A 27,703-nucleotide genomic window follows, 5' to 3' on the forward strand; every position below is an offset into this window, starting at 1 on the left:
TTTTGTAGTGTTTTTTGGTTTCAGTTTATTAATCTTGTCTTTTAATTTTCAGAGTTTCTATTTTAGTGTTTAATTGGGAATTTTCAATTTGTTGGTTTTATAAGTTACATGCCCATTTGTTGATCTGTCATCTTTCTTTTCATTATTGACACATTATATTCATTGGCTTAATGTTTTAAGAGGGAGACAGGATGGTTACTTCTCCACCTACCTGAATAACTTACGTTAACGAAACCTGCTACACATGGGACCATGGGTGTTTGGAGACAAAAAGCTTTCAGAGGCAAAGGGAATGGAACTAAATGATGTGATGAAAAAAGCCCTAGATTTAAAGGCAAAATCTAGGTTTGAATCTTTGCACTATCACTTGCAAGTTACTTAACTACTTTGATCCTCAGATTCTTCATTTCTAAAGCAAGAAGGTTGGACTAGATTATCTCTTGGTTTAAATCACACGAAATCTTTCTCTTAATACAGTGAATTCTTGCTGGCCATTTAAAAATATTTTCTAATTTAATGTTCTTTTTTTTTCATATCACTATCAATTCTCAATAACTTTTCTTCCTTCAGCCCCCTTCCCCACATTGAAGCTTCCTTTGTAGAACATAAAGATCCTCAAGCCAAATGCAAATACCATATGTGACAATGCACACCTCATTCCTCACCTTCGGTCCATCCCCTTTCTGTGCTTCCTCTGCCCCTGCAATCTTGAGTGAGAACTGCAGTCAGAATTCTGAAATATTTGGTGACTGTCTTCTTTTACTTTTTTTTACTTTTTTTTTTTTAATATGTTCATCATGAAAATTGTCCTTACTTACTCTCACAGATTATTGCTGCTGATAGCAAAGGACAGAGGAATAACTTTTCTTGGAAATGTGGAAAGTACTTTAGCACACTTTTGAAATAGATGCTATTTGGTGACTTTTTTTTGATGCCTCTGTATATAAAGCTTTGCAAAGCACATTAAAAAGGCACTCTAGAAACTCAGTCTTTGATGCCCTTTTTATGCTTCTTCTCAAAGGGACAGTGTGTTCTTATACATGATGCTGTCCTGAATAGCCAACTGCCTTCCAGATGGTCAGTTATAACCAGCCTAAAATGTATGTTCTGCAGTTTGGTACTGAGTGTAAATAGATTGGCTATAGGGGGTGAATGTGAATGTTTTCTTTTCATCTTGAAGATTCATTATGTGGCTTGAAACCTAGAAATACAACTTAAATGTAGCCAAAACTGGATGTCTTGTCTACAGAGTTGAGACCAGTGGTTGGATGCAACACAACAAAACAAGTGCCATAATAGTCCCAGTATATCTGTAGCCTAGGATTATGGGCTCCCCCCATCTATGTTTTGGACTTTTCACCTTCATCCTGTCTTTGATCATTAGCCCAAGACTGTCCCTTTTAGCTTATGTCCAAATGATAATTGAGTTGGACTGAAGATCTATTAATTTGGTCATATTTGTAGGAATCAAATGCCACACTAAATGATCCTTTAATTCTTTATTTAAATTACTGGTTCTTAAGTTTTTTGGTGTCATGAATCTTTTAAGCAATCTGGCTGAGCTCCTGTCTTCTTTTCAAAAGAAATCTTTCTTGCTGACATCATCCAATTGAAAGGAACTAAATCTTAAGTAGAAGTTAGTGAAAATAAAGAATTATTTTCTCCTCATCAAAGTTCATCTGAAATTTCTTCATGAATCCCTCAGCAGTAATGGACTTCAGGTTAGGAACATCCATTTCTTCTTAACTCAGAATAACTGCTTGAAAATCACTATCTTGAACTGTTGTTCCTCCTAGTCATCCTAACAAAGGCCTTCTGTATCATGTTTTTGCTATTAGTGCCCAAACAAGGTAAGGCCTTCTCTTTACAGAACTTCAAGTCCTCCAGCAGGAGGTTCCTTCTTCCATCAGGGAATCTGCTCCATATGGAGCTGCTCTCACCGGCATTCAGTCATTAGCAGAAGTGCAAGGCTTAGTTTTAGATGCCAGTCTGTTCCCTGACTAAGAAGGGGGTAGGAAGAAAAGGAACAAGCATTGCAGAAATTTGCACCCCCTTTTCTTTCTTTCTTTTTTTTTTTTAAATAACTTTTTATTGATAGAATGCATGCCAGGGTAATTTTTTACAGCATTATCCCTTGCATTCACTTCTGTTCCGATTTTTCCCCTCCCTCCCTCCCTAAACTGTGCACCCCCTTTTCTAGCTGTCTTCCCAACAGGTCAGTACACTGGAAGGACATCCCCAGAAGAAACCAGAACAGCTCCCATTTTATTTTATTTTTTAATTTAATAACTTTTTATTGACAGAATCCATGCCAGGTAATTTTTTACATCATTATCCCTTGCACTCACTTCTGTTCCGATTTCTCCCCTTCCTCCCTCCACCCCCTTCCCCGATGACAAGCAGTCCTATAGATGTTAAATAGGTTACAGTATATCCTAGACACAATATACGTGTGCAGAACTGAACAGTTCTCTTATTGCACAGGGAGAATTGGATTCAGAAGGTATAAATAACCCGGGAAGAAAAACAAAAATGCAAGCAGTTTATATTCATTTCCCAGTGTTCTTTCTTTGGGTGTAGCTGCTTCTGTCCATCCTTGCTCAATTGAAACTGAGTTAGGTCTCTTTGTTGAAGAGATCCACTTCCATCAGAATACATCCTCAAACAGTATCGTTGTTGAGGTATATAATGATCTCCTGGTTCTGCTCATTTCACTTAGCATCAGTTCATGTAAGTCTTGCCAGTCCTCTCTGTATTCATCCTGCTGGTCATTTCTTACAGAACAATAATATTCCATAACGTTCATATACCACAATTTACTCAACCATTCTCCAATTGATGGGCATCCTTTCATTTTCCAGCTTCTAGCCACTACAAACAGGGCTACTACAAACATTTTGGCACATACAGGTCCCTTTACCTTCTTTAGTATCTCTTTGGGGTATAAGCCAGTAGAAACACTGCTGGATCAAAGGGTATGCACAGTTTGATAACTTTTTTGAGCATAGTTCCAAATTGCTCTCCAGAATGGCTGGATGTGTTCACAATTCCACCAACAATGTATCAGTGTCCCTGTTTTCCCACATCCCCTCCAACATTCTGCATTATCTTTCCCTGTCATTCTAGCCAATCTGACAGGTGTGTACAGCTCCCATTTTAAATGCTGCTTCAGGACTTTTTTAGACCTTTCCAGGGACTCCAGGTTACCCCTATAGTTGTGACTGTGCCCATTCCTGTGTGACAAAGGCTTACTTAGGTCAGGCACGCGCAGAACATGTCTCCTGCTCATCTCCTCCTCGTTGTTGCCTCTGTTGGGACTTCTGGTTACCGTGTTGATCTGAGCACAAATCTTAATTTAATTGGATGTAACAAACGCTGCTTCATAAGATCTCAATGCCCCAGTACTCCCATGCAAATGTACATACATGCACCCACACACTTTCACACGCACACATGTGTGTATGCATGTGCACATATGCAGTGGGAATGCAGTATACTTGTAGAACATGTCGTGTGTGTGTATATATTATGCATACATATTGTATGTATTTGGGCAGCTAGATGACACAAGAGATAGACTATCAAGGATGGAAGTAGGAAGACTCATCATCATGAGTTTAAATCTGGTCTCAGACCCTTCCTGGCAAGGTGATCCTGGCTAAGTCACTTGACCTATTTGTCTCAGTTTCCTCCTCTGTAAAATGAGCTGGAGAAAGAAATGGCAAATCACTGCAGTGTCTTTGCCAGGGACACCCCAAATGGGATCACAGAGAATCAGACACTACTAAACAACATACGTTTATGTGTACATATGTATACATATATTATTACAAATCTGTAATTAGTTTCATGAGACATATATGTGATTATATTTTCATATATTTATATACATATATATACACATATTTCTGCCAGTTCACATTGTTATATAGTATTTTAAGGTTTGCAAAATGCTTCACAAATATCTCATTTAAACTTATCTATCTTATGTGTATATTTCTTTTGGATTTACTTTTTTCATCTTTTAAATGACAGAGATTCTGTCAGTGTCCCACAATCCTTGGGTTATGTAATCAGTTCTAAGAGGTAATTAAAACATATCCCTGAAGTTACTTAAGTGAAGAGAATCAACCACACATTTGTTCACCATGACACACAACCTATAATTCAGTGTACCAGCAGTTGTTCTTAGAGATAATTATATAATACTGGTTCCTAAATCAGGAACCAGTTAATGCCATTAATTGAAGGGCCATATGTAATAACCACCAGGTGATTGAAACCTAAGAAGTTAAAAGCAGTTTGTTTCTATCCATCCTACTGATTTTTTTCATCTAATTTCAAATATATATAATTATTATAGATAATTTCCCTTGTTTAATTCCAATAATTTTAAGGTAGAAGCAAAATGTTTTTGCCTTTCACAGCTTGCAAATGAGTTGTTGATTCTGTTTCTGGGAAGTCATTTTAGGTAGTCCTCTCCTGGTTCTTATTCTGATCACTAATACACTTGGCAAAGAGGCTTAGTCAAGGTATTTATGTACTTTGTGCAAAGAAGGCCCTTGCCGGAGTCACTTAGCTAAAAACTCTGTCCTGGGGGATTTGCCATCTAGCAGAAGATAAGATATAAATAAATAACTCTAACATAAGGCAAACTTATATTAGAGGTACACAAATAAAAATAAAATGTTTATTATAGCATCGTGAGGTATAACAAATACTTTTCTCCAAACCACCCTGAGATAGTGAAAGTATTATACCCTTCAACATATAAGGAATCTGAATCTCACAGAAGTTAGAGGGAAAACCAAAAGGTACAAAACCACTATCAGAGCTAAAATTTGAGTGAGCCATTCCAGGTCTAGAGCTCTGCCTAAAATCCATTATCCCATGCTGCCTCTCTCCAAAGCACTTTAACAAGTTAATTTTTCACTATAATCAAGTGTCAGATGAATAGCACAGACGGTATTCACTGAGTTAGTGAGACTTGAACAGGGCCTTGAAGAATAGATTGTATTTAGACAGGTTGGAGAAGAGGAAGAAAGATAATCTAAGTAGGAGAATGACCTGAAGCAAAGGCAGAAAAGCCTGAGATCTGTTTGTGAGACTAGTCTAGTCTAAAGAGGGGAGGAGGGATAGGGAGGAGAAATTTCTTGGAAATTTATATTTCCAAGATCACAGTCATAATTGTAGAAATCTTCAGAAAAAAACTAAGCTAAGCACTTAATTATTTTTTGCTTTTTTATTTTTTATTATTTTAAAGGTTTTATGCCTTTTAATTGATATAAATTATATTTCATTAAATATTTCACAATTACATTTAAAAAACTTTTAAGATTCATTTTTTAAAATGTTGATTTCCAAATTTTATTTTTCCCTTCTACCCCTTCCCAACTCTTTGAGAAGGCAAGCAAGTCCTTTTTTTTTTTTAAAAATTATTATAGCTTTTTATTTACAAGATATATGCATGACTGATTTTTCATCATTGACAATTGCAAAACCTTTTATTACAATTTTTCCCTTCCTTCCCCCCATCCCCTCTCCCAGATGGCAGGTTAACCAATACATGTTATAAATATTAAAGTATATGTTAAATACAATATATGTATACATGTCCATACAGTTATTTTGCTGTACAAAAAGAATCAGACTTTGAAATAGTGTACAATTAACCTGTGAAAGAAATAAAAAATGCAGGCGGACAAAAATAGAGGGATTGGGAATTCTATGTAGTGGTTCATAGTCATCTCCCAGAGTTCTTTCACTGGGTGTAGCTGGTTCAGTTCATTACTGCTCTATTGGAACTGATTTGGTTCATCTCATTGCTGAGGATGGCCACATCCATCAGAATTGATCATCATATAGTATTGTTGTTGAAGTAAGTAATGATCTCCTGGTTCTGCTCACTTCACTTAACGTGAGTTTGTGTAAGTCTCTCCAGGCCTTTCTGAAATCATCCTACTGGTCATTTCTTACAGAACAATAATATTCCATAATATTCATATACCACAATTTATTCAGCCATTCTCCAGTTGATGAGCAATCATTTAGTCTCCAGTTTCTGGCTGCTACAAAGAGGGCTGCCACAAACATTCTTGCACATACAGGTCCCTTTCCCTTCTTTAATATCTTTTTGGGATATAAGCCCAGTAGTAACACTGCTGGATCAAAGGGTAATGCATGCTAAATCTTACAAATTATTTTTCATATTAACCAAAAGAAAACAAACACACACACACATATATATACACATACACAAAAAAGCAAGAAAAATTAAGTGAATGGAAAAAAGCATACTTTAATCTGCACTGTGAGAGTTCATTAGTTCCCTTTCTGGAGGTAGATGTCATTTTTCATCATAACATTGTCTTGGATAATGTATTGCTCACAATAGCTAAATCATTCATAATTGATCATTCTGCTATTACTGTGTACAGTGTATTCTTGGTTCTGCTTACTTTATATCAGTTCATATAAGACTTTCCAGGTTTTCCTAAAGCCATCCTTTTAATCATTTTTATAGCACAATAGTATTCCATCACAACCATATATAACAGTTTGTTCACCCATTCCCCAATTGATAGCAGTCCCTCAATTTTTAATTCTTTGCCACCACAAAAAAGAACTGCCATAAATATTTTTGTAGAAATAGATTCTTTTTATTTTTTTAAATCTCTCTGGAGTACAGACCTAAGAGCAGTATTACTGAGTCAAAAGGTATGTGTAATTTTATAGCTCTTTGGACATAGTTTTATATTGTTCTCCAGAAAAATTGGACCAGTTCATGACTTCTCCATAGGATATTAGTATCGTAGTTTTTCTACAGTGTGGTAATTGTGGAAATATTTATAGAAGAACTTCACATGATTACTTGCTATCTAGGGGAGGGGAAGGGGGGGAGGAAAAAAAATTGAAAGACAAGGTTTTGTGACAGTGAACATTGAAAACTATCTTTGCATGTATTTTGAAAATAAAAAGCTTTCAAAAATAAAACAAAACAAAATTTTGTTTTCCTCCCAATGATGCCCTGTGTTATATACTATCAGCATATAGAAGGAAATTCTGATTAATGAATAAAAGTAGCTGTTAGTGACCACCCCTAAGTGTAAAATCAGAAAGATCACCAGCACACTCTGGCAGGTGGCTCCCATAACAAGTAGCTTTTTTTAAAAAAAAATTTTTATTCTCAAAGAATAAAAATCATCCAAAGAATGTTTATGCTGGTATCATTTTGGTTCATCAGGAAAAGAAATAGTATTTGAAATTTATTTCAGTTTTGCCCTAATTTTATTTTGTCTAGTAGTTCTTGTTCTCTCTCTGTCTCTGTCTGTCTGTGTCTCTCTGTCTCTCTGTCTGCCTCTCTCTCTCTCTCTCTCTCTCTCTCTCTCTTCTCTCTCTCTCTCTCTGTCTCTCTGACTCTGTCTCTTTCCCTTCCTCCCTCTTCTCTCTCTCTTTCCCTCTCTGTATCTCTCTCCTCTCTCTCTCTCTCTGTCTCTGTCTCTCTCTCTGTCTCTCCATCTCTCTATCTCTTCCTCCTTTCCTCCTTCCCTCTGTTCCTTTCTTCTTCCCTCTCTCCCTCCCTCCTCCCTCCTTTTCTTTTTTTATTTTGCCTTTTATAAATTGTTATTTGGACCATGATCTGATTGCTTGATTTTCCTTTACTTCCCTTTTAGTGGAAACCACATTTTCCAAGGTCTTGCTGCTGGCATAGCAGTAAATGAGAACGGAAGAGGACAAATAACAGGTAGGAAAGTAAAGCTGCCTTCTTCCAGGGGATAACTCTCAAAATACTGCCTCATTTCACTTTGAGGCAGCATATAATTGAAGATGTAGTTGAGTTCAACAATCTCATTCCGGAATGTGGGTAATCCCCTCTTTAATATTCACAACTCTCATTTCTGTAGCACTTTGTAGGTTACAAATGAAGGCCACAATCACCCTATGGAGTTGAGAGTACAAGCTTTAGTGTCCTTATCTTATAGATGAGGGAATTGAGGCTCAAGAATTTAAATCAGAGCTTCTTAAACTTCTTCCTATCATGACTCCTTTTTGCCACAGAAATTTTTACAGGACCCTGGGTATATAGGTGTCTATCTAATATAGATTGTTATAAGGAAAATATCTTGCCAACCTTCAAACACACCATAAAATCTGAGTCAGCATTAGTTCTCCTAATTGTTTTCTTCCTTAAAACCAGCTGAGAAATTTTCAGTGAAAGGACACTCAGGAAAAGAATCTCCTGCTTGAGTCACAAACAAGTAGACAAGCATTTAAATGAAATTGAACTTTAAACTGCTATTCTTAAATAGATTTGTTTTAAAGAATGGTAGCACTGTTGTTCTCAATATGGTCCCTATCAGTTCCCTGTAACTCCACTTGCTTAGTTGAGACCACAGCATTCATTAACAGCTGAATTTCATGTTTTGTGCAGCCTTGCAGGGACCCAGAGGAAAGTCAGACACATTCAGCTTCCTTTGGTGTCCTTGACATTGTAGATGCTGACATCTATGTTACTGGCTATAAAAAGTTCATCCTCCATAGAATGGAGTCATAGATTACATGTCTACATTGGCCAATTACCTCTGTCCTGTTCTATGATCACAGTCTGCACATCTGTGTGTATGGGGGGTAGGGGAAGTGGGTAAAGAGGGGCGCTGGACAAGAGCTTCTGAATGAGTCCATGGGAGATCAGCCCTAGCGCAGGAAAAACCGGAGAGCTCATACTGCCTGTCCAAAGCATCATTGGTCCTGGTCATTTACAAGTACAAGATGGGTCCCCTTTCTAAGTCCCATGGTAGAGAAGATAAAGTAAAAACCTTCTTCATAACAAAAAAAATTCTTAGCCAATTCACTGTACTATCTTATTTTTATTTCTCCAGTATCCCAGCTTTTCATCACTTTGGTTATGGGGCTTAATATGGCTGCTCCTGGAATCTTTTTACTCATTGAACAAAAACATTATTAGTATTAGCATTAAAGTGTGTCTGGATGACATCCAAACTCCATTATTTTCCTCCCATCTCTATTCTGTACAAGATTGTTCTTCCCCCTCCTTGATTTACTACTTGTCAACACTTGCCAATCCCACTTCATTTTCTTTTCCCAAACTTCTTTACTTTTTAGAACATATATTAATGATTTTTGGACCTTTCCCTAGGGCTAGCTAATTCATAGGCCCACTCCACACCACTCCTCTTATCTCTTTTATTTTATCCCCTTCAACTGTGGTAGAGTCTTTCTACTTTGGCTTAACCCTGGGCAAGATGGTACCTTCAAAAGAACAGATCAGTGAATGAAATTGCTGGCTTCTAATATAGTTCATTTCTGAAGTCACTTTTTCTGAATTCTACTCAGCATAGTTCCCAGGCAGACTAGCCCAGGCCTAGGTGTGAGGAGAAAAACTCCGAATTTGTTGACCTTCTAAAGCAAGAGTTAGTTCTTAACCTGGAATCTATATACATATTTTTAAATATATACATTTTGATAGCTGAAAGTTAATAGAATTGGTTTCTTTGTAATCCTATGTATTTTATTCTAAACATTTAAAAACATTCTTCTAAGAAAGAGTTAATGTTTCATCAGACTGCTGAAAGGTCAAAAAAAGAAAGGAAAAAAGATAAGCAGTAATTAAATATTTACTATGAGCCAGATACTATTCTAAGCACTTTATAAATATTATCTCATTTTATCCTTATAAAATCCTGAGAGGTTGTTGCTATTATTATCCCCATTTTAGATATTAAATGACTTACTCAGTTTTACATAGCTAATAAAAACCTGAGATCAAATTTGAACTCAGGTGTTCTTGACTATAAGTTTAGCATTCCAACCACTGTGCCATCTAACTGTCTTGATTCCATGATCTTTTAAACAAAGGCTCAGATATAATGACAGTTACATTTTCAAAACACCACAGATTTGTTTTCCCCATTATACAAGATGTCCCAAAAGACTTAGTGCAGTAATAAGCTTTAATAGTTGTATAGAGGAGGGAAAAACAATATGATAATGTCAATAGTAACAGTGGAAAAATAATTATGAAGAGCTGCACTGATAGTATTAAATGTAATTAAAGTTAGTCATTGAATACATAGCAGCCCTTTACTCAGATTTTCAGATTTGATGACCAAAGTAGATTTAGAATTATAGAATTGTTGAATTTTAGAACTGAGTAGGACTTGAGAATATGGTCTAATTATGCTAATTAAATTGTCCTAAATCTTTTATATGATATGACTTAAAAGTCATCTGAGTTCTCATTAAAAGAAAATTTAGAAACATGGAATTATATTAAAAACTATTTCGGTTTTCTCTCTGTTCTGCTTCTAAAAACCTGACATAACTAGTTCTTTAGAAATTGAACTGAGAGAAAATGCTCATTAGCACTGAGAAGACAATAATAGGGTAAGACACTAGGAGTAATTTATTTTTTAGCTCAACAGACATAATGGCTCTTAAAAACAATTACAATATAACGGCCTGTTTTTACTAGAACTGTTTGCCTTGGGTCTTGTTAGAATTCTCCACAATACCTCACCCTCCACCATTTCTCTGGCAGTTGGTTATAGAAGAGATTCTTTATACCTTTGGTTCAAATTAGGAAATGAGAGAATAGATCACACACTTAAACGTTTTTATGTTTTGGACCCTTTTAGTTGTCTGGTTGAGCCTGCTCAGAATAATGATCATAGATATTTTATCATCTCACTTTGTATGTGTGTAAATTTAGCATAACTGAATCCCAGAAGTTCAAGGAACCTCGAAAATCATGTAGTCTAAAATTCATTTTACAGTTGAATAAACTAAGGCACAGAAAGGATTAGAATAAGTCAGAGTATCTGTGACAATTATATAGTTGACTAGATTTCTCATTCTCATTTCTATTATCTATTTTTGTTAGATTATTTGAGGCCTTCTGACAGACTGATTATGCTTAATGAATTTCTTTTATACCCCACACTTTAGAAAACGTCATACGTGAAAATCACTGGGGTGGTGCAGATATTCGCCGAGGAGGTGATCCTGTTCTCAAAAGCAACCTTATCTGCTTTGGCTATTCAGATGGTGTGGTTGTAGGAGAACAGGGAAAAGGATTGATCGAAGGAAATACTATATATGGTAAGAAAAAAAATTTTAAATGAGCTATAATAGAGTCTACCTAGGGGTCTGCTAATAAATCTTTAATAATCAGTTCTCAAAAAAAAATTGTATATGACAAACTTTGGGCTTTTTTAAAAAAATGTTTCCCTTCCCCCCCATTACATATTAGAACAATTTTTACATTTAATTTTTGAAAAAAAAGTTTTGAGTTCCAAATGACATTCTTCCTCCCCCACTCAACAGTAGTTAAGTAATCAAATGTCAGTTATACATTTGCAGTTATGTAAAACATTTCTGTATTAAGTACAAAAAGATTTAAATAAGAAAATGAAAGAAAAAAGTGAAAAATAGCATGTTTCAATCTATATTTAAACAATATCAGTTCTTTCTCTGGAGGTGGATAGTATGCTTCATCATTAGTTCTTTGGGATTGTCTTGGAGTATTGTATTGGTGAGAAGAACTAAGTCATTCACAGTTCTTCATCAAACAGCATTACTGTTACTATGTACAATATTTTCCTACTAATGTTTATTCTACTTTGCATCAGTTCATGCAAGTCTTTCCAGGTTTTTCTGAAATCATCTTGTTTGTAATTTCTTAAAGCACTCCATCACAATCATATTTACATTTTGTTTAGCCATTTAGCTATTCCACAGTTGATAGCCTTTGATTTCTAATTCTTAGCCACCATAAAAAGTGCTGCTACAAATATTTTTATACAAACAGAATCTTTCCCTCCCACTTTTTTTTGGATGTCTTTGAGGTACAGACCTATAGTAGTATTGCTGGATTAATGAATATGCACAAGGGCCAGGAGATCATTATATACTTCAACAACAATACTACATGATGACCAATTCTGATGGACCTGGCTATCCTCAGCAATGAGATGAACCAAATCAGTTCCAAGGAAGCAGTAATGAACTGAACCAGCTACATTCAGCGAAAGAACTCTGGGAGATGACTAAGAATATATTATTACATTGAATTCCCAATCCCTATATTTTTGTACACCTGCATTTTTGAGTTCCTTCACAGGCTAATTGTACAGTATTTCAGAGCCTGATTCTTTTTGTACAGTAAAATAACGGTTTAGTCATGTATACTTATTGTATATCTAATTTATATTTTAATATCTACTGGTCATCCTGCCATCTGGGGGAGGGAGTGGGGGAAGGAGAAAACTTGGAACAAGAGGTTTGGCAATTGTCAATGCTGTAAAGTTACCCATACATATAACCTGTAAATAAAAGGCTATTAGAATAAAAAAAATTAAGAAAAAAAAAGAATATGCACAATTTTATAGCTCTTTGGGCATAGTTCCAAATTGCTCTCCAGAGCGATTAGATCAGAAAGTTTAATTTGTATTATTAACTGTTAGGATTCTTACAAGGTGCTAAGTCAGTTATCTAATTTAGCATGGTACTTAACAGTTGTGTTGTTCACTAATGTACTTAGCACTTATTAGAGTTCTACAAGAGTCACACCCTAGGAGCCTCAACCAGGATTCAGTCCAGGACATTCAGAAGTCAGAAAGAAAAAGCCCACTCTCGAAGGAGGAGACAGATTCATTCCAACTTCCACCTTTGTGCTGGCTGGAGATATTCGGAGGGAGCTAGAGGCTGAAGCTGGCAGAGGCAAAGGACTAGCAGCAGGAGCTCTTGGAACCAAGGAGAAAGATAGGCCTCTAAGAAAGCTAACCGGGCCTCAGGAAGGAGATAAGACTTGAAAGAGAAAATAAAGGATTTGGACTTTAACTCCTGACTGCATTTGGGGTGATTACACAGAACTGAAAGGAAGGCTGCCTCCAGAAGCCTGCTCACAGAGAACATTACAATTAACATTTTCTCCCTCACTTTCTTAAAGTCTAGACAATCAACAAAACATTAAATCAAATCTTGATTTGTAGGATTTTCCAGCTTCTGGGGTGAAGGTGCTCATCTAGAAAATTTAACAGTTGACTCTATTGAGTCTGAATAAGCTGGCTCTAGCACACCCCTTTTTCTGCATTGCCCCCATTTTTACCCTACTTCTGTGCCTTTTGTGAAAGACTGTCTTAATACTAGCACAGTATCCAAAATGAGGGGGATGGCCAATCCACAGAGTATCCTGTGCTTCCTACTTTAGAAAGTATAGTAACAAGATAGACTAGTTTCAGAGAAGGGGAACAACAATAGTACAGAGATTCCAAATGATTTCATACAGTGATAACTTGGAAGAACTTGAAACATTGAGTCTTAAGAAGAGAAGACTTGGAAGAGAACATTGTCAACATTTTCATGTAATGGTCTCTTCTCTAGAATATAATGTTCTCTGGGAGCAGATTTCTTGAAGGGCTTCTGGAGGCAGCCTTAGTTTCAGTTCAAAGTAATAATCACCTCAAATGCAGCCAGGAGTTAAAGTCCAGTCCTTTATTGTCTCTTCCAAAATAGCCCGGTAAGCTTTCCTTGGTTCCAAGAGCTCTTGTTGCTTGTCCTTTGCCTTTGCAAGCTTCAGACTCCAGCTTTCTCTGAATCCTTCGTTCTGCCCAACTGAATCCTGGCTTCTCAATCTCCCAAAAGTCTCTAGTTGGCTTGTGGGAGTTTCTTGTATATGATCTTTTAAAGGTGTGAACTCAAAGGTTGACTTCTCCTCCAAGAGAGTGGGATTGTGGGAGCTGTGACTTGTGAATCTCCTCCAATGAACTTGTGAATCTCCCAGAATGCCTATCAATTCCAGTGACTTAGCACCTTGTAAGAATCCAAACATTTTCATATAATTGCATTGTCATCACATGACAAGGTTAGATTTGTTCTGCATGTTATACCTTATGGATTTTTGTGATATCCTATATTAGGGCCTTTATTTTACATATACTGAGATGTTTACTGTTATTTTGGGATGGGGTAGGAAGAGAGGAAGCAAAAAAGAGTATGATTGAGAAGTAACTGATATAAGAGAAATCCACAAAATATTTTTAGAAGTTTAAAATATGTGAATCTTGAGAACCTTGCACAATTAGTATAAAGAGAATAAAAACAAATATACATTTGATAAATAAAAAATAAAGAGGGGCAATAGCAGGGAAAATTAGGAAAGATTTCATATTGAAGGTAATGTTTGAACTGGAGATTTTTTTTGGTTTGATTTGATTTTGGTATTATAGGATCCTTAATTTTTAAATTTTGCATTAATATTACCATGTATATAATAATAGTTTAAAATAACTACAAAGTTAAAAAAAAGTACAATGGTATTTTAAATACAAAATATTGTGTTTTGTGGAAAAATATATTTATATCTCTACAGATGGCTCATCTTTTCCAAATAATAGATAAAGTTAAAATTAACAATAGACTCCTCAAAAGAAGGAAATTTTTAATTTAAACTCTTTCAGGAAAAATTGAGCCTTAATACATTACAAAGGTTATCTCTGTGTGATAGATTGATAGTTTCATAGTTTTGAGTTTTTATTATGTCTTACACATTAGTTATAGTTTGGAGATATTCTTACTTTAACGTGATGGGAAACCAATATTAAAATAGTTACATATTACTTGCCACTCTTTAAAAATATCAATGCTTGCCTTATTCTTTTGGCAATTTATTTTTGTACATGGGAAGTGTCTTTATTCTTACAAACAAAAACCTTTATTCTTACAAAAACCTTGACTTTCATATTACACGCAAAATTTAAGCTGAGTCTTAAAGGAAAGAGAGTAATTCTAAGAAGCAAAAGTGAGGAGGAGTACATTCCCAGCATAGAGATGGCCTGTACAAAAGCATGTGGACAGGAGATGGAGAAATAGAGAAAAAGTCAGGCTTCATTGCCAAGAGAATTGAGAAAGTGATGGTCAGGGAGGCTAGAAAGATAGATTTGGACCAAGTGGTGCAGGGCTTTAAAAGCTAAATGAAGGAGTTTATGAGGATGAATGAGAAACCTTATTTAAAAACAAGACATCTAAGATGCTGAAGATATATAGATAGCTAGGAGACTTGAAGGTTAGTCTCTTAAGTCATTTGCATGGATATGTTCCACATTGATTTTCTTTTTCTTTTTTTCACTGCTGACATTTTACTGCAGCATTTTAAAGATGTTTTAACATTATCCCTAACTGGTTTTCTTAGAGATATAAATAAAACTGAGCATTTTGTCAGAAATACTAATCATATCCATACTTATTTTTATTACTAACTAGTGCTTCCTTTTGAGAGGCAGAAAGGAAATGGGGGGAGCAGCAAGGAAAAGAGAAAGAGAGGGGGGGAGAGGGGAGGGAGGGAAAAGGGAGAGAAAAGGAGAAAGGGAGAGAAGGGAGATAAGGAGGGGGGAAGAAAGAGAGAGGAAAAAAGGTAGGAAAGAAAAAAGGTAAGTATGAAGGAAGGAAAATCTCTGTAAGATGTTTTCATAGGAGATGTGGGGATGAAGAAAGATTTTAAAGTATATCAAATAAATGTGGAAATATGTTTAGAAGAAATGCACATGTTTAACCTATATTGGATTACTTGTTGTTTAAGGGAGGGGGAAAGTGAGGAGGGAGAGAGAAAAATTTGGAACACAAGATTTTGCAAGGGTGAATGTTGAAAACTATTTTTGCATGTGTTTGGAAAAATAAAAATCTGCTATTATGAAAACTAAAATGAAATAGATATTTCCAAAATAAAATCATAAACTAGGTTGAGAATGATTGAAGCTCAGAATAGCACAATATGATTGTGTTATTATTATTTTTTTTATTTTTGGATTTTTCACTTTCGGTTTTGTTTTCCAAGAACAAAGTGAAATTAGCAAAAAAAAAAAAGGTCTTATTAAACCTGGTTTTCCTTCAGATGTTGTGAAGGAGATCAGAAGCAAAGAAAATAATTAGATATATGTGAAGAGCAGAGAGAGCATCAAGCTTCATGGATCTCTTTGATTTCAGGACTGCAGTAATGTGTTCAGAGATATATGACTAATTGCCACTGCTCTGCAGGGAATTGTTGAGTTGGGTGAAAGGATCTGGCTGTGTTACTTAAAAGAGCCAAAAAAAAAAAAAAAATCCCTACTCATAGTTCAAAACCTGATTTTTGAATGATCAGCAGAAGGATTACAGATTGATGCCATTACCATAGTTTTAAAGATTGCAAAGTGGTTTCTGCTTTCCAGCACATTCTCATATTTTTGCCTTTCAAAAAAACTTATGAGGTAAATTTTATAGATATTGTTACCCCCATTTTACAGGAAATCAAATATTTTGCAGTTCCCTTCCTTGGAAAGGCTTGTATATAAATATATAGAATTTTCTTCAGGCATGGAAACAAAGGATCTTAAAACTAGAAGAAACCTTACAAGTCTGTCTTATTTGGAAAATGTGGAACAGATTGGTAAAAAAAAAAATTCTAATCCTGATTTTACTATTAATTCTCTCTATGTGACCTTGGACAACCCAATAAACCTCAGTTCTATCACTTATAAGTTGGGGCTACTTCCTTTTCATTCTCCCTGGGTATTATGAAAATAAAAATGGGAGTCTATATACACATACATCCATTTACACACTTTTTTTGAAAGGAGAAAATGCTATTTAAATATAAGATCTTATTTTTACTAAAATTCAGATGTTTAATGTTCATCTCTTAAAAAATCATAAACAGTTATAGTAGCTGCAAAAGTAGCTTGCTTATATTCCTATTCCTTGTCTTTCACAAATTGGAATTTTTTGAAGTTTCTGTGATTCCATTTTATTCAGTTCTATTTAGAACAAGCACACATTAACTTTCTTTTTTATTTATTTATTTATTTATTTTTTAATTTTATTTTATTTAATAATAACTTTGTATTGACAGAATCCATGCCAGGATAATTTTTACACGACATTATCCCTTGCAATCACTTAACACATTAACTTTCAAAGTGCCATACACTATGATGCTTTTGCCTGCATCTCAATGCATGGAGAAATGAAAAGCAATAGAAATGACAAGATCTGTGGTAGAGGAGGAAGAGCTGAATCACTTAATGTTTAATCTCTGTGTTGGCAGAAAAGCATAGGGCCCTGTTAGGAATTTTTGGCATCTCATTGGAAGAAAAAATGAGATTTTAAACAAGATTTTTATACCCTCAAATGAGGAGCAAGCAAAATACTTTTTCCAAAGAGTAGGTGTAAGATGTAACAATCTGTTTTAAGTTTAAATCAGAAAGCTATTTACCTGGACCATATTTTCATAGCTTCCCATAGAAAAAATTTCACTGAGTATAATATTACACCCTTAACACATTTTAATGTAGCAAGTTGTTGAGCTTAACTATGTATATTCAAGAACTTTGGGGGGTTTTTCTTTCCTTTTTTTTACCCCCAATTTTCATTGGATGGCTTGGCTATACCGTCAAAGGATCTCATGGTATAAAAAAATGGCCCTTCATCTTTCCTCTTCCTCACTTCTGCCTAAATTCCTTAAAGTAATAAAGTGTGATATGAAGCCCCATTCATTTCCATGCTCTGATCTCCTAGGAAATAAAGGCTGCGGCATGTGGATTATGTCTTCAAGCCTCCCACACATCACAAGCAACCAGATTGCCCATAATAGCATCTATGGGGTGGCTGTGTTTTGTCAGAAGGATGATGCTAATGATTACCTCATTAACCAAGGAAGCAATGAAAATTTCAATGATGAAGGTGAAGCTTCCAACTGGGAAAATGAACTAGATGGTGAAGATGACCATTTCTCCTCCCGGCGGCCAATTAGTGTGGCTCTCATTGAGTCTAACAGTATTAACCACAATGGAGGTGAGTGTCTGAAAACCATAGGACTAGAAAGAAGTAGAGTTTACAGTCCCACTTTTCTAATATACCAGAAAAAAGAAAATTTCCCACAGAAATTGGCTCATAGGCTAGTCAGCTAAGCTCCAGTTTGAGATACAGAATTCTAGATAACATAGTGGGTAGTGTTCATATCCTGCCTCAGCCATTAACTGGGATATGTCACTTATTTCTCTCAACTTCAGTTTTCTCATCTATAAAATGTGGGTAATAATAGTACTTGCCCCACAGGATAATTTGAGGATTTAATGAGAAAACATGGAACATTTTACTAATCTTAAAGTGCCATATAAATACTAGCCATCGTTACTATTATTATTATCACTAATAATAATAAGGCACTACAGTAAAACAAACAAAAAAAATGCCCTCCTTAAATTTTTAGCATCTATCCAATAGAAGAATAAGCTGTTATGTGTTGGGAATAAGCTGACCCTGGGAGAGACCTAGCCATCTAGATGGATGAGAAAGACAAAGACTTCCTACTCTCTTCTTTATAATCCCACTGGAATTCCTGGCTCAGACTGGAAAAAAATCAATAAATAAGCATTTACTTGCCAATTTTGTGCTAGGCGCGCTGCTAACCTCTGGGCATGAGGCAAAAGACAGATCACGTCCTCAAGATCACACTCTAATAGAGGAGACAAACAAATATATATAAAGCAAACTATATACCTGGATAGCTATGCGTGCAGTGGATAGAATGCCTGACCTAAAGTCAGGAAGAACTGAGTTTAAATCCAGCCTCAGACACTTACTAACTGGGTGATCCAGGCAAATCACTTAATCTTGTTTGCTTCCTTTCCTTATCTAGAAAATGAACTGGAAAAGGAAATGGCAAACCAATCCTGTGTATTTACCAAAACAGAACCACAAGAGGGATCATAAAGAGTTGGATATAACTGAAATAATTTAACAAGAGTAGGAAGGTACTGGAATTAAGAGGGGATAGGAAAGGCTTTTTTTTTTTTTTTTTTTTTTTAAGAAGCTGAAAATTTAGTTGGGACTTAAGGGAAAAAAGACTATAAGGTGCCTCAGTGTTGGTATCTAGTCCTCTTCTCCCCTAATCCCCCACTTTGCCCCGTCTAAGTTAATGTCCCTGATAGATGACTTACATTTCACCTCAGTTTTATTCTTAAACAACTTCTGCAGGTTTTTGATTCACTGCCAAGACTGCTTCTTTGTTAAATAAGTCAGATGCTTTCTCTCTTATTCCAGAATGTGCACTTCAAAACCCATATGGCATCATCAATTTTTTTAAAACCCATTTGAGTGGAACTTAAAATCTTCAGATGTGGCTGCAGTGATTTCCTCACACTGTATGCTTTTCCTCCTCATCCAAGAAGCTGGGCCAGTTGAGTAGACAAATCAGCAAACTAGAGGAAAAATAAGTGCCTTCCCTCCCTCAAACCCACATGGATCCCACCCTAACTCTGGGCTCATGTTTTATGGCCAGAAGGGAGGACACAGATTGGGCAGGAGTGACTGACTGACCCCTGGCACCTCCTAACCCTTCATGTTTCCTTCAATGACAGAAGGGTTTTCCCTTTGTTTTTTCTACTCCAACTAACAGAGCTGGCAAGAACCTGAGGAAACACGCTCTAGGGGAAAGAGTGCCAGACTTGGGAGTCAGAGGACATGGATTCAGATTCCACCTCTCCTGCTCACTCCCTGTATGACCTTGACCTCTCTGTATCTATTTCCTCATCTGTCAGATAAGGGAATTGGATTGGATGATCTTTGAGGTTCCCTCCTAGCTCTGAATCTGTGATTCTATGATTTTCTCCAAAATCATTGTCTTAAGATAGTCTCCTAATAATTGACTTTTATGGATCCCCAGAAATTGAGGGATTGTTAGATTCACATGACTATCCAGGCTGATGGAGGCCAGCTAAACTGCAGCACTGTACCATGCTAGTACACAAGATGCACCTAATGTCTCAACTGCATAAAAAAGAAATTAAATCTCAGGGAAGAAGTGGGAAGCAGAGTTTCAGCCCCATGGTCAAAGAGACAACCAAGAAATTAGAAACATTCCCCTTCTCTCCCAACTTGAGCATGAAAGCAAAATCCCCAGAGTCCCAGAAGGACAGTACTCAGCCCTTCCATAGAGAAGGCCCAAACGCACTCAACCCAAAGCTACCACTTAAGTTTTTCTTTAAAGAGAGAGACTAATGATTCAATCCAACAAGCATTTATTAAATGCTTCCCATGTGCTAGATATTCAGCCATGTGCCAAGGAGTCAAAGGCAAAGGTGAGAGAATTCCTCTGCTTAAAGGCTCATTTATTCTGCTGCGGGGAGGGAGGAAGAGGATACAGCCTCCAACCCCATTGGCCACATGACATGATCCTAACTGAAACATTCTAGCTGTTTTATGACTCTCCTTCAGCTATACTGAGGCTTGCTAATCTTGGGACAATCCTGGGAAATAAACTATTATCCCCATTTTACTGATGAGGAAACTTGAGACAAATGTTGTGACTTTCCCAGGGTCCCATCAATAGTAATTTCCTAAGAAAGAATTTGAACTAGGGTCTTCCTGACTTCAGATCCAGCTCTCTCTCCATTGAAACACCTCACAATATCCTTTCTTTATTGCATATTTAAAGGATTTGTTCCTTAAAATCTGTGTCGATTTGTGTACTATATTCTGAATTATGCAGAGTGAGCTCTTATTATCTCTTTGGTTAGAAGAAGGCTCATTCCTGCATGATCCCGTGACTGATGCACTGGAATATTTTTCTCTCCTCTAGCTGCTGGGCTGTATGTTAAGAGCAATGAAGCTTTGAATGTTATTGCCAACGTTATCCATGCCAACCAGGAGAGCGGGTTGGCTGTGTTGCAGAGTACCCAGCTTACCCGGATCGCCAACAACAGCATCTCCTGCAACCATCTTGGCGGGGTCCTTGTTGAGTCAGAGTGCAGAGTGGAGCTTCGTGGAAATGGCATCTACGACAACAGGGGCCCTGGGGTCTCCTCTAAGGGAGATGGGACCATCCTAGAAAATGACATCATTGGCAATCGGGGCTGTGGGCTACAGTTACTGCAGGCAGCAAACATGAAGGCATGTGTCTCACTCCTTTGCCAGGGCATCCTCTGATACTGGGTCTACTCCCCTGAGTAGGTAAAGCTGTACTTATATAACAGGAAGGACAGCATGCTGAGAGGACAGACCTCTCTCACTAGAAACGCAGATTCAGCATGCAGGATGGGAAGAAGTCTTCCCTAAATTTTCCTTTTTTTTTCTTTTCTCTTTTTCACTTTCTGGACTTGGGCTTTTTATTTTGTGGTTTGTTTTTCATTATCTTCCTTAATGCTAGTGCCTTTCTTTGATTATCTCCAGTCTACAAAGTTGTTTGGATTTTGTTTCATTCATTAAACTGAACTTTAGCCCCAGATCATGACTAGGAATAACCTTTTAAAAAATAATAATAATTTCCCCCCAGTTACGTGCAAAAAAAACTTTTTTGGTTATGCATGTACATTCATTTTTTCAAACATATTTCTTTATGAATCATGTTGGGAGAGAAAACTCAGAAAAAAAGGGAAAAACCACAAGAGGAAAAAAAAAAGACAAAGAAATAAAAGTGAACATTAACATATGTTGATTTACATTCAGTCTCCATAGTTCTCTCTCTGGATGCAGATGGTATTTTCCATCTAAAGTTTTTGGGATTGCCTTGGATCACTAAACCAAGTCTATCATAATTGATCATCACACATTCTTGGTACTGCTGTGCACAATGTTTTTCTGGTTCTGCTTGTTTTGCTCAGCATCAGTGCAGACCTTTCTTAAATCAGCCTGTTTATCATTTTTATAGAACAATACTATGCCCTTACTTTCATATCCCCTAATTCATTCAAGCCATTCTGCATCTACTCATTTTCCAATTTTTTGCCACCACAAAAAAAACAAAACAAAAACATTTCCCTCTTTTATGATTTCTTTGGAGGCATTCCCTTTTCCTCGAGGCCATTTCTAATTCTCTTCCCCTTAAGTATTCTCTCTTCTTCCTCGATTTATTTGAAATTTGAAAGGCTTTATCCCAGCCTAGTGAGAAGCCTGTTTAGAGAGCTCATCTTGGTGAGATCATGATTCCTGTAAGTATTTAAACAAGAAGTCTTTAAGATATTTAAAGACCTAAGACATATCAGAAACAAAAGTGGCTAAGAATCCTAAGATTATAGGTGTAGTGCAGAAAGACGCCATCGATTCCAATCCTCCCATTTTGCAAATGAAGAGACTAAAGTCACAGAGAAGTCACACAGCTAGTCCATATCTAAAGCAGGATTTGAATTCAATTCTTCCTGATTCTAAGTGCGCCACCTCAATACTGTCCCATGCTGACTTTTCAAAGAGCTCCCTTTCCAAGTTCCACCAGGAGAAGAGCATAGAGAACCACCTTAAGTGAGCAGAATGCATTTGGGGAAGGCATCGTGTCCAGAAAGATGAGAGGGGGTAAAATTCAGCCGCCACCCCTTTTATCCTTCCCTGAATCGTGCCCCTTGGGCCACAATAACCTGAATTGTCCTGCTGGTCCTGGTTAAGTGTATGGCTTTGTGGTTCTTAACTGTTTATGAGTTTGGATTTTGGTTGTTTTCTCAGATCACCAAGAACAGGATCCACTCCTTCCGTGATTATGGAATTGTAATGCTTGACCATGTCAAAGGCCTGGTGCAGGAAAATATGATCTTTCAAGGGAAGACCAAAAAGACCATTTTGCAGCAGGTTTCCAATCTTGAAGACTGTTTAGTACAAAACAACAAGCTTTTGGCTTTCAAAAAGTAAGTCATTGCCACTTTCTGGTGGCCTACACAGAAACTAATCCATTGGGACCAGAATAGCTTGAGCAGCTTTAACTTCCAGCAGAGAAGAGAACTTGGCCAGTGGATTGATTTGTTTTCTTAGCTATACAAAGTGAGTGATAAGTTGTTTTTTTTAAGTTTATGAGTAAAACTTTTTTAACAGTTTTTATCTCATACTTGGGGTTCTAGGATGAAACCGCTGTACCCCATAATGGCCAGATTGGAACCATTAGTTACATAGTAGATTTTGCCTGTTTTTTCCTGTTGTTTTTTAAAGAGGAAAGGAAAAAAAGTTGACAAGAATCTATTTGCCTTCCTTATGAGAGTTATGATCCATAAATTGTTATATAGCTCAAATGAGATGATGGATGATTGATGTTATATATATATGATGTCTAGAAATTGATATATAAATGTACAGCATTATGATTTTTTTATTGCATTTAGGATTTTGGCACTCTAAGTCTAATTCAGTGCAGATTTATTTTTCTCTAATAATACAGATCTGTAGCATCTCTGTGATTTAGTCTGAGAGTTGCCTGGGATACTAAAAAGTTAAATGACTTATCCAGCAGCTCGTGTCAAAATTGAAATTTGAATCCAGGTCTAATTCATCACCATACTACTTCTCAAAAAATAAGATATCATCATCATCATCATCAATCATCAATCATCTAATTCTTATCTTTTTAGCTAGGATCCAGATAGAAACAGTTCTGGGATAACTCACTATCTTTAAAACAATCAGATATATATTATTTTTTTAACATTTAAGTTTGAAAAATTTTGAGTTTTAAACCCCCTCTCTTTCTTCTACCCCAAGTCACTTACTATCTTGGTGCTATTTTATATTTAATGTTCTGCAGTGTTATGAGCTTAGGACAGCTACTAGTGCCATAGTGTACAGAGTACAGGACCTGGAGTCAGGAAGACTCATCTTCCTGAGTTCAAATCTGACCTACACACAATTACTAGCTGTGTGACCCTGGTCAAATCACTTAATCCCATTTTGCTGCAGTCTCCTCTGTGACAATGAGCTGAAGAAGGAAATGTTAACCACTCCAGTATTTCTGCCAAGAAAACCCCACATGGGATCAAAATTGAACAACAAGCATGGAGTCTTACTAGGGCTTGTCTCTGGTATTTAACAAACATGTACATCTAAGATGTCTGAGCTGGCCCAGCGAAGCTCCCCTGCCTCTGAGTGGCCCACTGCAGTCCACTAACTGGACCTCGGAGCCTACTTGGAGCCCTTTGTAGCCTTCTGGTACTCAGGTGGCCAGCAGATGGTGTTAGCAGTCTGAGCCCTTAGCCCCTGAGTCTCTCTCAAAAAGGGTTCTATTCTCTTTTAAGGAAAAATGAGAACTTTGTGAAGGTTTGGAAGTTAAGTTATTGTTCCCACTACATACAGATTATTGGACACGTGGATATAATAACTGCTTTTTGTGGTTGAATAGCAGTATTAGTTAGAATTAAGCTCATCTTTGGGAGGCTTGTTGAAAGCATCCTCAGTGCAACTTCAGGAGCAAACAAAACAACAGGGATGTGTGTTTTAATTGTGATCTCTCTATTGTGAAAGCTTTTCATTTTGTGTGCTTAAAGATAATGGGTATTTTACATTAACAAGACTGTTTTCTCAGTACTCACCAGTAGAGTCTTTTTCTAATGTCCCATTGTGTGAACAGGATGACCAGATCTCAAAGTTTATGCCAGTGGTGATCTTAGACTGGTGACAGACTATTCTGATTATCTGTTGCCTAAGCTAAGGGCAGAGAAGCTTTTCCCCAAGTTAGCTACCAGTTGATGAATTTTAAAACCACTGCCTACATAATTGCAGAGGCTGCTTACACTGATGAAATCCCAGACCAATTAATTTTTCTAAGAAGCAGGGTAACACACCAACCAACTCTAGACATACAAGGAGGCAAATTAATCATATCCTTTTGGTTTCTCCCTGTTTTTTATCTTTTCACTATCTCAAGTCATAACCCTTTATCCTTCTGTGGCAAGTCACCTAACCTCTCCAGGCCTCAGTTTCCTCATCTGTAAAAATAGGGGATAAAACAGGGATAGAATAATTAGGGGATAAAACTAGATATACTTAAGATCTCTTACAACTTTTCATCTATGATGAGTTTTCTTATGTGCTTATAATTTGTATTAGTCACCTGTGTGCCTGTCCTAACTCTCCTTACTAAAATGTACTCCCTGAAGACTGTTTGTGGTTAAATGACACAGAGAGAGCTGTAGGAATTCACTGAAGCTCTTCATGGAAAAAAATGAAGGTTTTGGCTTTTGTTCTCTGACCTCCATCACCTCCAGGAACTTACCCCATGTATCTTTGGCCCTTACAGGTCTGATGTCCCTTGGAAGTTAGAGAATCCCCCTGCAAGACCTCACATTGAAGAAACCACAAGAAGCATCTCCACAGCCCATAATAGTCAAAAGGTGGCGAATGTGACGACCAGGATAGCCACCCGAGTGGAAGGCAGATGTCCCAACAGCCGCAGCATCTTGTGTACCATTCTGTGACCCTGCCTCTGCTTCTCCCATTGTCCATCCTTCAAGCTCAGGTCTAGAATGGCCACATGGTCCCTGTAGCATCCCTGAGTGCTCATTCTGCCCAGGAACAGAGTGAGGGATGGGCTGCACAGGAGAAAGCTATTGGGGTTGGGGGGGTTCATTTACCTCTGCCTAGTCCTGTGGGGAAAAATTAACACCAGCAAGTGCAAGTCATCCAGGCTTGCTGGGAATTGAGAAGAGTGCCTGACAGAACACCGAGGCATATTTTTCTTTCTCTCCAGAAGCTGGTACAGGATTTAGTGTGGAAGAGCCCAAGGAATAGGACTGAACTATTCTTTGAAGAGGTGAATGTAGTTTGTGGATTTTCCATTATTGAGATTCTGTTAGCAGATCCAAGAATGCAAGGGCAAGACCAAATGACCATTATGGCTTCATGAAAAGGGGGGAAAGTATTTTTGAGGGATCGTAACAAGAGGCATCATTTCAAGTCAAGAGATTTGGGATTGAATTCTGATTGTCAGTTACTAGTTGTGTGACTGGTCCAGTCACTTAACTAACCACTGATGAATGGGCTTCGACTTTCCTCATCTATAGAAGGAGAAGATTTGGATTTCTGACAGTCTTTCCATCCCCATCATCAGGAGATCCTGTGAGTTTGTGGAGAACTGTTAGATGGGCAGATGTGCATTTCAGCCTTTCGATAATGATTGACATCCAAGGGGATGTCGTCCCAGCGGTCCAGACCAAAGCCTGGCTCTGACAAGATTCAGTTTCTTCTCCCCAGAGTCGGTCTGGCAGCACCAGCCAGTCCCCAGGAAGCGCATCAGCCCAGCATATGTCTTGGCGCCTGCTGGGTACAGGACACTGTGCCCGGCACTGAGGACAGAGAGGTCCGGGTTGCAGCCCCAGCGTTTAAGGGGGCAGCCCACCTCTGCAGGCCCCCCAACACAGAGCGGGAGCCCTGAGACCGAGACACCAAACCCGTCTGGTTCTCCGCATCCCCTCTCTGATTTCCAGCCTAGTGCCTCCCCGCGGCAGGCGCTCCCGGAGACTCCCTTCTGGAGCACAGGCTCCGGGGCTCCTGCCACGCTGTCAGGGCTTTGATTGCATTCCCAGAGCAGGCCGTGTCTGCTGTCCAAGAACAAGCCTTAGCTAAGTGTGCACAGTACAGCCAGTTAACTTTCTGGCCCGCACGCACTCACAGAGCCAGCACCCATTCAGACAAACCCTATACAAATGCATCTTAGACAATCAGAGCCAAGGGGATGGGGGAATCTCGCCCTGCTTTGCTCCTTTGATCCCAGAGGGCCATGGGGTCATGGAGGCAGGTCTGCAGGCCCAGAGCCTGAGCCCCCTGGGGCTTACCACTGACCGAGGAGCTCTTCCCCAGATCACAGGATTCTGATAGCTCCTCTCGCCATCACGGCTCAGGGGCTTCTGGGACAAGCAAGGCGGAGTTTTAGAGGGGGCTGCAGTGTTTGCACTGTGGCTCTCCTCGTGGGGTGGGTGAGGCAGAAGGAGAATTCCTGTGGAAGGGGATGAGGTCAGAGCGGCTGAGAGGGCGCAGCAGTGCTGGTGTCACCTCTTCAGTTCTTCAGTAGAAATGTTCCACGTGGAACTGATGGGCCCCCTTTTTAAGTTGTACAATGTGCAGCATTTCCTATTTTTAAAGGAAAATCATTTGTATGCGAAAATATAATAAAAAGACATAATGGAAAAATAAAGTATATTTTTAAAAAATATAATGGATTTGTCCTGAGTTTTCCTTGGCTCCATATAGACACCTATGACAATAATAGCCAGTATGAATATTCTGCTTATTTTTGTACCAGGCACTATGCTAAGTATTTTGTAATTTTATCCTCTTTGATCTTCACAATAATCCCGCAAGTACTAGGGAAGATGCTCTTACTATCTCCATTTTACAGATAAGGAAACTGAGATAACTAGGGTAAATGACTTATCCAGGGTCTCAAGCTGCATTTGATCCTGAGGTCTTCCTTATTTACTCCAGGCCTAGTACTCTATCCCCTTCTGTCTAATCAGGTTTTACAAATTGCTAAATGTAATCACAATCCTGCTCTCAGAAGGGATATCTTTTATAGAAGAAAGGGGAGAAGCACTTAGCCAATTCAGGAGATGGGTGGGTGTTGGAATCTTTACAAACTGTTAAGTCATTAGAGTTGATAGAGACAATAATTATCTAATTCAGCATGGTTCAGTACCATTGATCTGATCTTACAAGGAGACGTTTTGGGCCAGAACCTGAAACAAGGTACTAAGTAGAACTAATTGATACAATGCTCGTGTTTACACCTTTACTCATTGGAATTCACAAGTATGGGAGAGTCACAAAGTAAACTTTGTGAATGCACACCTCCCTTGAAGCTCTTAGGGCCAGAGAGCACTATGGGAGAAAACCCATAATCCCTCTCTCTCGAAGGAGCATAAATAGAGCTTCAATGGGCCAGTCAAAAAAGTATTTCAGAGTGAAG

The 27,703-nt window shown here is 37.7% G+C and overlaps 1 protein-coding gene across 1 annotated transcript in view; it reads left to right on the forward strand.

The window, feature by feature from the left end:
- The window catches only part of FBXO10 (F-box protein 10), an 80,107-nt gene extending 53,154 nt beyond the window's left edge, over window positions 1–26,953 (forward strand). The window contains exons 6-11 of the mRNA XM_051995987.1: window positions 7,674–7,744; window positions 10,966–11,118; window positions 17,569–17,844; window positions 20,633–20,943; window positions 22,486–22,664; window positions 25,040–26,953. Of these exons, the coding sequence (XP_051851947.1) occupies window positions 7,674–7,744; window positions 10,966–11,118; window positions 17,569–17,844; window positions 20,633–20,943; window positions 22,486–22,664; window positions 25,040–25,217 (1,168 nt within the window). The 3' untranslated portion in view covers window positions 25,218–26,953. The remainder of the gene's footprint in view (window positions 1–7,673; window positions 7,745–10,965; window positions 11,119–17,568; window positions 17,845–20,632; window positions 20,944–22,485; window positions 22,665–25,039) is intronic.
- The last annotated feature ends 750 nt before the right edge of the window (window positions 26,954–27,703 follow it).

The sequence above is a fragment of the Antechinus flavipes genome, chromosome 1, assembly GCF_016432865.1.
Source record: "Antechinus flavipes isolate AdamAnt ecotype Samford, QLD, Australia chromosome 1, AdamAnt_v2, whole genome shotgun sequence".
NCBI lineage: Eukaryota > Metazoa > Chordata > Mammalia > Dasyuromorphia > Dasyuridae > Antechinus > Antechinus flavipes.